This window comes from Uncinocarpus reesii, genomic scaffold (genome assembly GCF_000003515.1).
Source record: "Uncinocarpus reesii 1704 scaffold_1 genomic scaffold, whole genome shotgun sequence".
Taxonomy (NCBI): Eukaryota; Fungi; Ascomycota; class Eurotiomycetes; order Onygenales; family Onygenaceae; genus Uncinocarpus; species Uncinocarpus reesii.
Genome location: NW_003052500.1, coordinates 6,998,635 through 7,015,079, shown reverse-complemented (window position 1 = coordinate 7,015,079; position 16,445 = coordinate 6,998,635). Strand labels below are relative to the sequence as shown.

At 49.7% G+C, this 16,445-nt stretch overlaps 4 protein-coding genes across 4 annotated transcripts; 1 reads left to right on the top strand and 3 right to left on the bottom strand.

Annotated features, from left to right (window-relative positions):
* Nucleotides 1-1,530: 1,530 nt before the first annotated feature.
* On the bottom strand, nucleotides 1,531-3,893 carry UREG_02639 (uncharacterized protein; the record flags this gene model as incomplete). Its single annotated transcript, XM_002543077.1, has 2 exons — nucleotides 1,531-2,674; nucleotides 2,914-3,893. The coding sequence occupies 2 exons, from the start codon at nucleotides 3,891-3,893 to the stop codon at nucleotides 1,531-1,533; spliced, it is 2,124 nt and encodes a 707-aa protein (XP_002543123.1).
* Nucleotides 3,894-8,823: 4,930 nt separating this feature from the next.
* Nucleotides 8,824-9,792, bottom strand: UREG_02638 (uncharacterized protein; the record flags this gene model as incomplete). The annotated part of the gene is made up of 2 exons (XM_002543076.1): nucleotides 8,824-9,444; nucleotides 9,610-9,792. The coding sequence occupies 2 exons, from the start codon at nucleotides 9,790-9,792 to the stop codon at nucleotides 8,824-8,826; spliced, it is 804 nt and encodes a 267-aa protein (XP_002543122.1).
* An 842-nt stretch (nucleotides 9,793-10,634) lies between these two features.
* UREG_02637 (uncharacterized protein) lies at nucleotides 10,635-11,794 on the top strand (the record flags this gene model as incomplete). Its single annotated transcript, XM_002543075.1, has 2 exons — nucleotides 10,635-10,681; nucleotides 10,948-11,794. 2 exons carry the CDS (start codon nucleotides 10,635-10,637, stop codon nucleotides 11,792-11,794), a joined length of 894 nt encoding a protein of 297 aa, XP_002543121.1.
* A 230-nt stretch (nucleotides 11,795-12,024) lies between these two features.
* On the bottom strand, nucleotides 12,025-15,009 carry UREG_02636 (uncharacterized protein; the record flags this gene model as incomplete). The annotated part of the gene is made up of 4 exons (XM_002543074.1): nucleotides 12,025-12,129; nucleotides 12,191-14,106; nucleotides 14,168-14,502; nucleotides 14,555-15,009. The coding sequence occupies 4 exons, from the start codon at nucleotides 15,007-15,009 to the stop codon at nucleotides 12,025-12,027; spliced, it is 2,811 nt and encodes a 936-aa protein (XP_002543120.1).
* Between the last annotated feature and the right edge of the window lie 1,436 nt (nucleotides 15,010-16,445).

Sequence of the window (16,445 nt, the reverse complement as noted above, 5' to 3'; positions counted from 1 at the left end):
CGTCGTTGGTTCGGTTGGCATGGTTGCCGAATGGCGGATGAACTCGCGGATTCTTGGAAGCTGCTGTGAGGCTACGCGTATAAGAGGTCTTGAACTGAAGGGGCTGCAGAGTAGGTATTTCATCTCATCATATCTTGACCCGTGAGCTGCGTTGGACCAGAAATCAGTGACGCACTAAAGTCGAGGTTGAACTCCCAGCTTCTGCTGCTTCCACCCCAACATCCAACGCCCAAAGAACCAACGATCCGATATCAAGCACAGAGAAATAATATGTGAGGAGCTGATTTCATAGATGTCTCTTTGCTAACCATCAAAACTTCACTGTTAGGCTCATTTGCCCTAGATTCGCAGACAACACCCTAGCTGCAGCAGGACACCAACCAGCTGGAACAGACACTCTCACACCACCGCCATTACGAATTGATCAAAATCCCAGATTTAACCCCAAAGCTGAGACTCCAGTCCGTCTAGTTGGCCCAGATCCATGCAAGTGCAACCTGTGCTGAAGCGCATCCTCTTTGTTTCGCAAACACATTCAACTTCGCGACCAGTTCGAGATTTCTTGGGACCTTCTGCACATACAAGGATTAAAACACCCTCTGCCGGGTTTAAAGAACAACTGCTCCGTACTTCTAGTTGGAAGTTTGTGACTTGTCCAGTCAGGAATCCATAACCAAGTGGTGCATATGTTAAAATCGGAATATTCAACTCATTGCTGGTCGGGGCAATTCCATGGCTGAAGATATCGCTACTCCACAGGGAAAATGCGAGGATACCAAAGTGTAAACGGTATGCACGTCTATTTTGAACAGCGCGCTGTCATAGATCGGTGTCCAAATCATATTTCACGGGAAGGCTTGGGATGGATATACAACTTTGCTCTCTGATATGGCCCTCGAGACGCTCAAGGATGCAGGTTTGTGGGCTCCTCTTAACCCTATATTCGCTGCTCTCGTATTTCTATTAGAAGCTGCTCAGTTTAATCAAAGGTATGTTTATCGGACTTCACTTGTCTCCCGACGGGCATCTTCATTATTTCTGCATCGTCATTACTTCAAATACTCGTGCTCACCCGAGAAAATTAAACCATAATACTACATAATCTCCTAATAAACCTCTTTGAATTCAATAGAGAGCCAGGCCGTTTTCTTCTCATTGCCGAGGTATTCCAAATCCAGTTTGCAGTTCACGGCCTCGCAGTCTCAACCAATAGATTGGGGGCTTTTGGTTTGCAGCCATGTCCAGGCAGGGAAATCTGGGACGCTGCGGTTCGTTTATGGTCCCATTAGTGACCGGTATTCTGCACATCCTGGATCTGGAATCAACCTCCTACGCTTGTATAGCCTTGGAAAACATTCGCAGACGAGAACAAAAATGTAAATTTTCATAAACGGGTATCGCCCCAGAACGCTCAAACTCCGCCATGGCTCTCCCATAAGGATTCCCTGCGTACCGCAATAACACCAAGCAATCGAATGCATTGAATTCAGCAGGACAGTTATGCGATTCAGCTCATCCGCTGAAACGCTCTTATCCTGCCCAAATCTGCACTTCGTCCAACGACATCCCGCCAATCTCTCCCAGCCAATCCTGCGACAACCTCCCAATGGGATCGTCTCCACAGGAATGCTCATGAATATTCTGCAAATCCCTAAAGCAGTCCCTTAGCACCGAATCCACCGCCAGCGGCGGACTTGCTACCATTTCGGGCACCGGCCACGATGGCTCCATGTTATTATTTCCCATCGGGGCGATTCCGCTCATAGACATGTTGGATGGCGAAGAGAGTCCGGCCATGGGTATAGGGGTTTGCGAATGCTGGCCGGCTGTCGATGATGATGGCGGCGGAGAGCTGAGCAGTTCAATCGCATCGGCGAGAACGGCGTCGCTAAGGCGGTGAAAGACTTCGTGAGTGTGCCGCGAAGCTGACCATCGCTCAGAGACGGCTACGAGCACGTTTGAGCAGGCACGCGTCTCGTTGACGATTTCTATGATCGATGGATCTTCATCCAGCATCGTGGTCGGGTGACCGCCAGTTGCGAGTCGACGTTTTGCTCGGAAATGGCGACCGACTGCATAAACGTAAGAAAGGCCCGCCATGAACACCGCATGTAGGGTGATCCATGTATAGTTGATCCTTCTGGAGCGATGTAAATGAGCGTATAGAGTGATAGATTGTTTGGCAGCCATGAAAATGGTCTGTATCGCCACTGGGGCTTTTACAGTCAATGCGGAAAAGGCGGGAGATGGACGGTAAAGCATTAGTATCGCATTATGATAAAGAATTTCATACCATTCATGAGCGCGAAAACTCGATCTATCACCTGGGATTGCGCTCGTCAAGTCTACCGCAGGCAGGTTGAGGGAAACTGTGTCGTGGCGCCATGCCTCAAGTTCCGCTGCCAAATTCTCCCTCATTTCTAAAGCAGAACTAGCCTCAATTTTGGGCCGAGAGCGCTGTGAGCTGTGCAACGAAGCAAGAATCTTGCCGCATAGTATCCGATAACGAACAATATGGACGAATAGGGCGGTACGGGAGAATGTCTCCCCGTTTGAGGGATAGAAACTCGATCCCGGCGGGGTTATATCTAAATCGAATTGAGAATCGGGGAGAGAAACATCGATATCTTCCAGTCGGACTGCAAAGGGCCGCCCAAGTGTGATGCTTACGACACTAATGATTCACTGAGTTAACAGGCCGATCGAATGTACAGGAATAGGGCTGGATAGAAGCGCACCGATCCATTGCAACAACACAAAAGAAACATCGACGCTTGGTTTCAGATTGACTGAATTGATCTGTAGCACTGAGCTCAGATTGATCACGCTTCTGCCGAACCTGATAGACTAGCTCTCGGTGAAGGCCCAATTCAAAGCAAATTCGCGCAGCTACCCCGACTAAATGCCACATACCTAGAGCTCATTAGCGAAACTGCCAAATACCCTATGCAGCCGAAAGGGCAGATCGTACTTGCAGAAGTGTCCTGTATCGAACTTCTCATGCGATACTGCACAAGCAAAAGAATGGCCTGCAGGGCCTTGATCCCACCAAGCTGCAGAACTTCATTTAGCCTAGCCAACGCAATTGCGTGAAAGTTTTCCGCATCAGGTCTCGTCTGCCAATCGAATTTATGATAGTCAACGGAAGATATCGCCAATATCATATAATATACAAATGCAGCGGAGTGGTCACGATCCAGAAAGGATGGGTCCACATATATCTGTTCGAACGACGCAAGGACGGTAGGACGATGGAGAAATGGATAGCAAATATGATCATGCTCGAAATATGCATGGTGGAGGTCTCGCGCGAACTGTTCGGGAGGGATTTGGGAGATATCCGTCTTTGGAGTCGATGAAAAGGAGGCCGGCAGGCCATTGGGAGGATAGGGAGAATTCCGCTGAAACTCTCTGCTCTTGTGCGTGATTGAGGAAGTAGGCGCTGAAGTTGCCTCTACAGTAGCACGGACAAGGTTGGCAAAGAGCACTCCGCTTCCAGATCCGAGAAACTGCCTCTCCCCGGCGGCGGTTAGCGATAGAAACGACACCTCGTCTGTCACTTCATTATCACTCTCTGAACGCGATTGATGCTGGTCGTGAGGATGGGCTGTTGATAACGCATCCGCCCTATCCTCGCCTGCGATGCCCTTCACTCCCGTCGCTGCGGCGAGCTGGCTGTTAGCACTGGCCAATCTAGCAGCCAAAGCACGGTTAGTCGATTCACACTGCTTCAGGCGACGTTCTAGTCTCTCGACAACCTCTTTTCTATACGTAGGCTCCTTGGAGCGATCTGTGTAGGCACATGGAACGCCAGCCTTCAAACATGGGCCGCAGACCGGTACCTGTTTATCACATCGTGACTTTCGGCGATGGCAACGGTCGCAGGCCTGCATGGTCGATCAATTAAGGAACTTTGTTCGGGCCTTTCGCTAGATTTTGGGCCGCGGAATATTTTCTTTTCGTGCTTCCCTCCCTGAACGACTTCCGGGGCCTCCTTGTCTAACCGCCTAGCAATAGTTCGCCGTTCGGTTGCGCAGTATGATAGGGTCTTCGTGAGGCTCGATTGGGTGCCAGGATGGATCGGTGTCGGTTCCCCATGACCGAGGGAGGCCAAGTGGGAGATTCGAGTGTGAGGGCGACCGTCGTTGGGCGTTCCGGTCTCGCAGCGGTCGACGGGTCGCTGGTGGATCGTGGGGTTGGGGTCTCTGCGGATCCTGCAACATCTCCTCCGCCTTGGTTAACTATTGGCCCGGTCTGTTGCAGAGCAGACGGTCACCGCTGCACAGCTGGGGCGTGGAAGGGTGCACAAGGACGACTGTCGGGTTCAGGATTGAAGCAGACGGCCTTGAACGAAAACCATCGACGAAGAATGTCGTCGGACTCGCCCTTGACGGTTTGCTGTTCGGCCAGCTGGAAGTTGCACGGTTAAGCCCGGCAATCGGGAAATCCGCACTTGATGCGCCGTGGCTGATTGCCAATATCTTCACGTTCGGCACTCGAGGCCCACGGTTGATGGAAATCTGCCAAACGATCTCACCGCTGGGTCGATGAAGTTCTAAATCTGGCATGCTGCGTCTTCCGCCGTTGAAAAGCAGGCAGAGAGTGGCTGAGCTGGGCGAGTGAGGCCGCGGCTGCTGCCTTTTGATATGCTACATGTCAACTCGACGGTGGCATTGCATTGCATATGCACATGGCCGGCAGGGGCTATGGATCATTCGCTTCAGGAGACCTTTGGTCCGGAGCGCGATCTTCCCCATACAATGTGCGGGTGTTGAGCATACAACATACCCACTCGCAAACATCCCCTGCAAACTGGAATGATCTCGATGGCAAATGTGCAGATCATGCAAGTGTTGAAACCTGCAGTGGAGAGATACACTGCTACGGTACTTATATACGCAACTGCGCGTAAATAGGCAGGCGATGCAACTTGAAAACAGTTGCAGAGATCAGTCTTTGAAATAGTGGGATTACTTCCCAAACCGGTTGAAAAAAGCTGTAGATGCCAAACTAGATCAAAGCCAAATGGGGCCAAAACCGAATCCAAGAAGCCTCCACAATTTACCTGCCAAATAGATGCCCTAATCCCTTCCCAATAGCCAAAAGTTTTCCTTGCCGTGTTTTCCAATCTGTGCAGTACAATCCATCTTTGCTGTCTCAAGCGTACAGACCCTCAAAACAAAAAAACAGCTTCCTTAGACGTGAAAGACGTGGGGAGGAAACCAGCAAGGAAACACAAATGAAGTGCGCGATAAGGCGATGCGGTTACAGCGCAACGATGTGATGAAAAGTAAAAATGTTAAAAGGCTGAAATCTCGCTTGAACGTGGTGAAACCTGAACGAAAGAGTCGATATAAAAGCACCTTTCCATTTAAATGGAACGCCGGTAGGGAGGAACAGCTGAATGTTTCCGCGTCTGATTCGTGGAGAGACATATTCCGCCCAGGCCGGCAATAGCACGTAGCTAAGAAGGCCAGTTTGGCCGGGAGTTTGGAGAGTTCTGTTGGTTTTGTGCGTAGAGCTGCCCCTGCAGAGTGGTCGAGGTTGGGGGAGACACGCGGGAGCTCAACACTGTGTATGCAACCTCTGCAGCGTCTTCTTTGGCATTGTGGATGTATTGGCCGTCATAGAAATAGCGAGCCGAAAAGTTGTTGCCCTGGATGGTCACAGTGCTGGACCAGGCGGTTCGACCTCCTGAAAAGGAAAAGGGGTCAACATCATGTTTTCCGCAACAACTTGTGTTTTGGTCCTTGTCTCTTCGATGAATAGTCGCAATTCAGAGAGAGAAAAAGGGGCAAAGCAGTATTTTTCAGGTGGCGGATGGAGACCAAATTTCAAAAGACGAAGAAAGGTTTCGATAGAACGGAATATAAGGGTAATGGAATTAGCTACCTCGGCGGTCCGATACGAGGTTGAAAACAGGCGCTTGCAGGAGGGACAGCTTGCAATGGTCTATATCGTATATTAGCCATTGTTATAGCCTTGCAGACTGAGGAGAATTCGGACCTTGAAGCTTTTCCTGCCATGTGGGGCGAGTAACTCCGTTGACAGGAGGAGTAGCCATCTTGTATATGCGGATTGGGGATAAAAACAGGGGGGAAGTGTATGAGCTATCCCGTTCACGTTAGAAACCCTGTGCCAGACATCAATGCCGGAGGAGCTTACTAGGCAAGGAAAGGAATGCGGCCGTTTTTTCGCTGTGTCGAAGCGCTGAGAGGGGGGAGTATTCACGTTTGGATTTCCTATCTTCGTAATGCAGAAATTCAACTCGAGCATCGAAAGGGGGAATCTGGAGGATATTATAGCAGCCAGATCGATGAACAGGACACAGAGCCAAGAAGGGAAGCGTATATATCGCTCGAGCTGAGGTTCTTTTAGAGATTCGCGTCTGATTCCACGCCACTGGAGTGGTTCTGGCCCTGGCGGTCCTATAAAAGAACCGGGCATCATGCAGCATAAGGAAGTAGGATGGCAATATGTCATAGTTGTCCACACTCATACGGCACCACCCATTTGCAACTCTTCCCCCATGCGTTGTAGTTGGGCGAAACTCCCTCCTCCAACCCCCAGACAAGGTGCCAGGAGGCTGATGGGTCGGCCCGCTGCACTCCCATTAGATAGATCTTTGGGAGAACATGACAAGCTAAATGGACGAACGAGGAAACCCTGCAAATGTACGCCTGCCTATCCTCCGGAACGAAGGAATAAAAGGGAGTGCGGAAAGCAAATGATTGGGCAAAGAAGGAATCATCTCTACCCCACTAGAGCATCACGATGTGGAGGGGTAGCGATATGGGATAAAGTTGGATGCAATATGATATCGTCTCCCAGTCTGGGTGCGAATAGGCGGTTGACGGGGCGAGGGGTTTAGCCCTAGCGGTCTTTTTTTTAGTATTTTCATGTTTGCTCTCCCTTTTCGGTGAAAAGGCCGGGGATCGAATCGAATCGGGCCGGTTAATTATCACGAAGCAATCCATGAGAAAACTCGAACCAAGTTAGGGCGGATGCGTTGTGGAGAGCAAAGCGAGGGCATGTTGGGCAGCGGAGATCCTTTTCGCAATGGGCCCAGCGCAGAGTTGCCAGCACATCAATTGGCAGAATGGCGAGAACCCAAAATCGAAATACTGGAGCGAAGCCCGCACACAGAGAGAGGGAGACAAAGATGAGGCATAGCCGACGAGTGGAATCAGGAGCTTGCCCGCCATGGAGGGGGGAAGGGTGTGGTTCAAGCAGCTGAATGCTTGTCCTGCTGGTTGAGGACTCAATCCCCGGTCAGTGGACCTGGGGAAAGAATCAGATCTCTGAGTTGCTGCTGGTCGACTCGGCAGGCGAAACGCCAGGACTAACGAGTTAGTGGAAGAATAATGGCCAGCCCGGAGAGACAGCGAAAAGGGGGGGGTTCCCTGGGTGGTCGTCTGAGAAATCCATTCTTCCTTTCCAGCAAGGCCGACGTGCAGACAGACGCGGCACCAACAGGCAAGCGGCTGGGATCAAAGTGGATGGTCCAACAGGGGACATTCCGAATTTCTTGCAGGGTTGATTCGCTGCTTTTTCTTTTTCTTCGGAACACCGCTCTATGTTGGGCATTCATACGTGCATCTCCTGTTCATCCCACACGAGCCCCAGAGGAAGAACGACGTGATCGAGTCCAGTGATTGAATCAATCAATCGATCGTAGATGGCTGAAACTGGAGCGGGATTAGGCAAAGAAATCAACACCCAAGCAACGGGATATCGAGTCAGCCCCTTTGACGGTGACGGCCTTCAACGCCTGAACGCGTGGGTTATCCGTCTAACTACTCCGTACGACTCAAATCGTTGTGTATCGCGCTCTCACGGCGCTCTCTCGTGGGCGAGCCCAGTGCTTCCAGGGAGCATGTGTTTGGCTCCATGCTCAAGCTACAAAAAGGGATATTCAAAACCTCCCTGGCACCAGTCTCATCCGCATACCCGAAGATATGCAGGGGCATCCATTAAAAATTCCAAATTGATCCACGAACCGTTCCCTGCGGCAAGTTTTGAAAATCCGCGCCCGAAAGTAGGCAAACCCACGCAATGAGACCGGACTGACCCAAAATGCCCTGGCAACACCGGCTTGTTACGATACATAGAATGCTGCCCATTCCAGCAGTCCCGGAGGTCATCTGAGAGAAAGATGGGAAAAGGCGTCCTCAAAACTCGAACGCTGCAGCAAGAACGAGGAGGCAGAGGGAGATTTGGCTCGAATAGAGACCAACAGCTCAGGGGCCGTACCAACGATTGGGATGTGTGCAAGACACGATATTATACTCATGTAAGCCAAATGAGTGATGTGCATCGTCGGAACCATCACGTTAAAAGACGCCGTAGGTATCCCAGGTTTGCAACCGTATGAAAGCTGAGACCCAAGTCTCGCATGCGTCAAAGGCGTGAGCCGATGTCGTGCTGTTACTCGTCCACATCATTGACCAGGAAATCAAGTTAAGAACTAATACATAATAGAATCAAACAGAAATCTGTCGCTAATCCCCCGTGAAAACACCGACCAAAGCAGTTGTCATGACCCATGACTCCGGACTACTAGCTGGCGAATGGAATTGAAATGCTGAGACCCGGTGGACCACCGGTTTTGGAAGACTTTATCGAAAAGTCTGGTTGAAACAAGCGACTCTACGCTTTTGATAAACGTGGACGCAATGGGAGATGACGGCCGCGACTTTTCTCTGCTGTGCCAACGCCGCTTGATACTGTCATCGACCAGCGCAATTAATCCGGTGGCGACGACAACACTATGAATGTTTTGTTGTCAGTCATCTGAAACCCAAAAATGGATCCAGCTCACTGTCAAGGGAGAACCCACTCCGCAATATCGCTCATTTTTTCAAAAATCGATGCGTCGCTGATCCATATCGACGATGGTGGAACCCAACCACCCTTGCTCTCTTCGTCAAGGGCTTCCATTGGGGCTAATGATTCGGGGACGATGTGCGCAACGGGTTTTGGCTTGTTCAAATCGTATAGGTGGTAGGAGAGCGTTTCTGAGCAAGTGTCGTGTTGGATTGACCTCCTCCATTGATATTTTGTACTCCAATACTCATAATCGTAGCGTTTTGAGATTCTTGAGCCCCGTCTCTCGATATCTACATGAGCGTAATTGGAAAACTCCAATTTTATCGTATTCGTTGGTGAAGGCTCATCCTGCGGAAAAGGGGTGTCGTCTATAGCACACTCTTTCCGTTGCGATATCGCATCTTCTTCCAGGCCTGATTTATATCCAGAGTCTTGTCTTCTTAGATCAATACGAGGGTTCCGCTGGGCGTTGGATTTCGGCCAAAACGACGGAAAGCCGGTCCAAGGAAAGGATGCACCCCGTTTCTCGCCAGGAGCCCGTCGATATTTCCTTAAGGAATGGCACACTTCCCTGCCGGACTGACGGCAGTATCGCCGGAGTGAAAACTTCCTGTCCTGTAAATTAAGCATCCGTAGATGGAAAAGAATCACTTCACATTGTCGTCCCCGCGATTCCGTCACCAACGTGGATACCCGTAAATTCAAATTCCCATCGCGAGTCGTGTCATCATGTCTGATCATGAGCTTTCTACACGACGGGAACAGCCCAGCGAAGCTAACCGGCGTAGAAGCAATGGCGTCTGCCGGGAATGCCTCATATCTCTCTTGTACGAGCTCAACGTGGTTTCTTTTCTCTAGTTCATTGTGCGGGGGTAGCGTGGAAGCGTAGGTCGATGCGGACGCCCTCGGGCCATCGTCGTTACCGAACCAATTGGTACCGTCTGATGCTGGAGCGTTCTGCATGGCGCATGAGTTGGAATTTTGGAGTTACGTCGCCGAGAGACCATGCAAGAGGTGGCACGAAATGACCGATTTCGCAAACTAGAATTTGGTGCAGATGTTGTGGCTGAGCCCACAGTGAGGTCCAATTTCAATATTGACGGACGTTGCAAGATAAGATTAGGGGCTTGGTGCGATTAGAGGATGTAATTCTTGAATCGGGGTTCTCGTCGGCCTCAATGTGACCAGGTTTGAAGATAGACGGAACGGTCAAAGGTAAATGACATGGTTGAGCATCAGCGCGAGGTATCCATGGTTCTTTGTAATATAAGCTTTGCTCAAGGTGAAACAAACAATAAATTATTGCCAGTCTGACAATGTGAGACTTGTTAAATGATGCTCTTGGAATAATTGGGAGCCAAAGAATGAAGAACAACAGATGAGAATCAACACTCTGGAGGGGCAAGATATAGTTTCTGGAGCGTCAGCATATTAAGTCAGCTAATGGATAACACAAACTGTTGAACAAGGGGGAACGAGGGATCGCAACAGCACATTATTAGTTAGAGGAGACTAATAGCCATATGCATGCTGACAACGAGCCATCATCTATCGTCAGGCCCTCCCTCGGGCCATTCTTTTTACGAAGCGATTCAGAACAGCCAAACCCCAGGACCTGGTGGGTTGCGGACTGTTTGCAACTGGGTGCTTGGCTGTCTTGGGGCCATCCTGCTGCAGCATTGTTTCTTGTCAAGCAGCTGCAGGTCAACGGGGAGTGCATTAGGGTGTTCTCGTGAGTGGCCGACGGCAACAGACGGAGTCGGTGAGGGGTGGTATTGTGTGGCAGACGCGGTTCCGCGTTCCACATGTGTTGCTCCGGGAGCGAGACTGAGGAGCGTCCGATTCGCACCGAGTCTGTCATTCACTGGCTATTCCTCTCGTTCTTGAGGAACGCCGTCTGGTGCTTGTCCTTCTGTTCGTCTTTCTTTTCTCGCCAAACAGCAAAGAGCCGTTGTGCCCGAGCCCGTCATGTGACCACAACTCGGTGGAATATTTCACAGACCGCCTGCGCCAAGAGATATCACGTGGAGATAATGCGCTGACTAAGCCATACATGGCATCTGCGGTTTCGGTACAATGAACTCACTTGTTCATGACAATACTCAAAACCATCCCTAGATACCCGGTGTCAAACTGCGCCAGATCCCCGACTATGAGCACTTCCTCAGCTGCGGAACCTCTCACCGAAATGCCCTCCCCGTCTCGCACCTCTGCCCTTCTCGCCAATCTCTCCTCGGTAACCTCCCGCATCTCTGCCGCCACCACTGGCAATCCAGTTCGTCTTGTTGCTGTCTCCAAACTCAAGCCCGCGTCTGATATCCTCGCTCTTCATAGTCCACCAACCTCCCACATCCATTTTGGTGAAAACTATCTCCAGGAGCTCCTCGAAAAATCAAAAATCCTCCCGCCTGAAATCAGGTGGCATTTCATCGGTGGTTTACAATCCAACAAATGCGTCACCCTAGCCAGAGACGTGAGGGGCCTTTGGGCCGTCGAGAGCGTAGATACACAAAAGAAGGCGTCTCTATTGGATAAAGGGTGGGGAGAGAGATCCAACAGCCAGGAGGGCCAGCAACAGGAACCATTGCGTGTCTTTGTGCAAGTGAACACTTCCGGGGAAGAGAGTAAATCCGGCGTCGAGCCGTCGAATGCAGTGGAGCTGTGCCGGTTCATCCAAGAGAAGTGCCCGCGGCTGAAACTGCAGGGCTTAATGACCATTGGAGCCATTGCTCGTTCGAAGGCCACCACTCCAGAGACACAAAATGAGGATTTTGTGTGTCTGAGAGAGACCAGGGATAATGTTTGCCAGGAGCTGGGATGGGAGGGAGAGGACAAACTGGAGCTGAGCATGGGTATGAGCGAGGATTTCGAAGGGGCTATTGCCATGGGTAGCAATGAGGTTAGAGTGGGAAGCACAATATTCGGGGCGCGTCCACCAAAAGGCGAAGCCAAAGTGACCTCCTGAAATTATCGACGTTCAATAACCAAAATAGAAGAGAAAGAGGGAACGACTGGTGCGCTCATGCTGAAAAAGGCCCAAACATTCTGCTCAAAAACCTTATATACAATGTATATTGCTCCTGTGCTCACCAAAGTAATCGAATGCCTAATTATTCCCGCGAAAATGTCTTCAAATGCCGCCAATGTCGTTCGTGGTGTTCTGTGGGTAGATCGACCATTATTCAAGATGCTATTCTACTCGCTGTCATTAGCTCCCCCCTGGCTTAATCTTTCTTCCATCAATTTAACCAAAGCTGAAGGAACGTCTTCCTGTGTCGCCCGAATAGTTATTCGATACATCTAGACTTCATGTTAGCGAGAGGTCTATTAATAGATGCTAACTGTATGAGAGAACACGCACCTGCTTCTCATAATTCGGCTCTAATCTCATCAAACAGCCAGTCTTCCGGCTCTCAACCTGGTACACCGCGCATCCGACAATGTTTTTCGGGTTCGGATCCACTCCCGGCAACAATTTCCACTTGAATCCTTCGATGACCTTACGAGTTGACGCTTCATTCATCCTTTGAGTCTTATTCACTAGTCCAAAGGTTGATTGTGCCTCGAGTGGCGCTCCTCCGATTTGTCTCCAACGTTTGAAAAATTCCTCCGAAGCTAGACCAGAAGCTTCCATATATCTATGCATAAGCACAGGAAGTTTAAGTGTGTACGCTTGGAGTGCCCCCGCCAGGTACGATATTCGAATTGTTGGCGCTTGAATAAAGGCGCCTATTGATTCAAAACACACCGTTTGCTGAGTCTGACTCGCGGGAAGAACGTCAGGATCAGGCAAACTCTTAGTATCAACTTTTAGGCCTCCGGGAGAGGGGTTATCAAGCGTAGTGGTGAACGAGCCGATTGAAAACGACGCTTTGTTTGTGAAGTATAGCTTGCATACACCTAGATGGCCACGGTATTCTGAGCGTATGCCAACTTGAATTTGGGCATCTTCAAACAAGACACCCTCTTCAGCAAAATATAGCCGGTTGAAGCCCGCATACCAATCTGGTGATAGATGTGCAGCGCTTGCAAAATTCGGCATAGGAGCGTCTGAAGTCGTCATTAAATCTAAACCTGCCAAGTCGTTTGAAGCCGCAGCTTTAGGAGCCCCATTTGACCCAGACGTGCCATTGGCTATAGTGGTGAAGGTGCGCCTCAAGTTTGGTTTTTGAGTAAGCATGAATTCCTTTTCATCCGTATTGGCATGCTTCCCACCAACCACCCAAGTTCGCTTGTCCGTAGTGCCACCACTCTTTTGATGCAAGCGAGAAAGTAGCACGGAGATTCTTTCTGAAAACGGCGGCATCTCGTCGCAAACCGTACGTAAAAGGTCATCTGTTGGCAATGACGCAAGCTGAAGATATTCGTAGGCGCGCTGCTGGAGTTCAGAGTCGGGAGAGTGCGAGTAGGCGCCGAACACCTGTAATAATTGAGGTTTAATCTCTGGGAAGAGATTGACGAACTTGATAAAGCATGATAATATAAAGGCCCGAGAGTGATCTGAGCAGTAACTCATTTTCGCATATAGGGCCAAAAGCTGTTCAATGGGAGAACTGCCCTTGTTATCGGCGATCAAGTGGCCAAATTCACCGAGGATATAGGCACCAATTTTTACCAGGCTGTCATGGCAATCGCCTTTGATGTATCCCAGTATATTCTGTGCGGCATATGCCTGAAGCTCTTCGTTGTTCGTGACGACTTGTATAACCCGTTGCCAAACTTCGTCGCTAACGTGCTCACCAGCGACATGCAGCAGCTTGAGTGAGATGTCAACATACCACTGCGCGTCTGTCGCGTATTTTTCGGTCAATATGGCAATTTTGAGCACCATTTCCTCTCGAATTGCATAATCGGCTGTCTGGAGATATTTGAGCAGTTCGTTTACGATTGGACGGGCATTGCTCGTATCGCACATACTGTACAGCAAGTCTAGTCCTTTTCGCCTTACGCTGATATCGCGGTCCCGAAGAGAGCCGATGATGATACTCTGATGCTTTTTAATGGGATCCAGGGTTTCCGCTCTAGCAGCAAAATGTGCCATAGCTTCCAATCCTAGGTAGCGTACATTTGTTTCTCGAGATTGGATGAATTTGCCAAGTCTCGCGGAGATCTGAATCATTAGTGCTTGTTCACTTTCAAGATGAATAAGTAGGTTAATTGCTTCAAAAAGGACAGCATTCTGAGCGTTATTCTGTTGCACGTTTTTTGGCATATCCACGGCGGAATTCATAATTTCTTGAAGCGACTGCCTGATGAGTTCGCGGACATGGGTATCCTCTAGTACATCAACTCCATCAGAAATACCGTATTTGAGCAAAAGGAGGTAAATCTAACGTACCAGATGGAGGGTAATATTGGAGGAGCCGCAAGAATTTCACCTGTATCCATGGGCAAGGTACTTTATAGTAGATATAGTCGGCCGGGATATCTTTATCCACCACGATTCTTTTTAGTCTTTGGGCTGCTTTCACATAGCTTCCCTTGTACTGCTCAGGATTATCTTGAGCGAGCGCCGAAACAAGTGAACTGACAGAAAGCGTAACGCCTATATCAGGGTCATCCATAAGAGAAATGATACGTTCTGCCCATTCCTGCTGCACAATGCCAGGGTATTTGCGGTACAGCCGCAACAGAGTAAGAGCGGCTTTTTTCTTCACGAACGCTTTAGATGTCCTATGCCCACACGTTATTCAAATGCCATCCAAGAGAGGTAAAGGTTGCGTACGGAGAGATCAATAATCGGTGGACGTCAGCGCTTAACGCCTCGCCCATTTCCCTGCCACCCACATTGGCAACCGCATGTAGCGCCAGGCAATTGTTCAACTCATTATGATCAAGCAGGTCCTTTCGGATACTATTCACGACCAAATGTAACAATTCGTGCTGTTCGTGGAGGAAAAGGGTGACAGCCAGATATCCGATCTGCTTCTCAGAGTACTTGGTGGCCGATATCAAGTTAACTGCTTCTAAATGCCCAAAGTCGACGTCGTAGCCCTGTATATAGACATACAAGAGCTTGCAAACATATTTCTTCTTCTGATACCCATTCAAGTTTCCATCCTTGAACTTTTGCCGGATATTCGCTAATTCCTTATTGATCCGCTTCTCCTCCAATTCACGAGCTCGAGCGTTCCGCAAATCGGCTATAAATTGGACCAATCCTCGCATAGTTGTCGACATTATGCCGGTTTAGTTCCGACCGAGCTGGTCGTTTGCTCTATCCGGACTCTCCGCGTCCAGCTAGGCTTCACACACGACTCAACGCCAACATATTTTCTCCAAGGTTGTCAGTTATAACGTAGCATCAGCATCACCCCCGATGGCGGATGTCGAGGAAGGACGACGTGTATTGATCGTGGAAATGCTCGAGCAGTTTGCTCCAATAGGGGAATTCGCGCGGAGGAAGGCGACTGGGTTCAGGGTGATGACGGGAGAAGACGTGCTCGAACGTCTGAAGATCTAGAGCGCCAAAGCCAACGCGTCAGGAGCAACGTAATTGTTGATGAGAGCCCTGTCCGTTCGGTCGTGGCGTTGCCCTCCTGTAATTATTAACATTGACCCTGAATGCATCTTGAAGTGACATTGCCGGATGGATCCCTACCAACGGAATATTTTTATGCCGGAGCCATTTAGAGTTTTGAACTAGTTAACTTAAATAGTAATTGCTTATATAATAAACGTTATCTTATCTCCGGCGCTAGTCGCTACCAGCCGAGCTCCAGATCGAACAAGCGATCTCTCGTGCAGAAAGTTGGTGTTGCCAGATAGATGATATGTTTCGTTCACAGCCCGTTTAACCAGGTCTCAATAGCCCGACAAATGTGGCACCCAAACAGTACCATCCGGACTCCAATCCTCCGCGATAAATCCCCGATACCCGTTTTTCTATGCCTTCGTGGTGAAATCAATTTCGCCAGGGAAATTGCCGGCATCAACAGCTTTCTCGCAAGTGCACGAATCTAGCGCGGAACGAAAAGGTCGATCAATCATACCATTCTTCTGATGAATGTCAGGGCCTGGGGGAACTATACTTACCAGCTATTCTACGACCACATGGACAGGTCTCGCCGACGGGAGAGTGGTTCTCCGACTCTGCTCGCTCACACGTGCATTGCCCTGCGGGACGGCTTCCTATAATGCAATACGGGGTCAGAGTCATGCATTTGTGGCCGTCATGCCATAAGCGGATAGACATACTGCAAGAACATCTTGGCCCTGAAGTGTCGTTTTCGGTTTGTGCCCGCTCACAGTTGCAATGCAAAGCATGTTGTTTTCCGCACGAGCAGCGAGCCTGTACAGCACAGACACAACCTTCCTTGGAAGAGTGACAGCAGGACATGGGCGGGACAACCATTTTGACTTTTTTATGTGATGGTTAGGTCTCTCAGTCAAATATTTGAATCGTGGTCTGCTACCGGTTTCAGCTCCAACGAGTAGCAATTGCAGGGATTAAGACACTGTAATGTTGATGAAAAGGTTAGGGAAGTTTAGAGGATTTCAGGTGCCCTGATGGGCTCTTTATACCATTTCCGCTCAGCCCATTCCCATCGTTGATACTTGACTGAATGTCTATTCACTGCGTCATGGATGGCAGCATTAGCAATAAGTTTGATCTG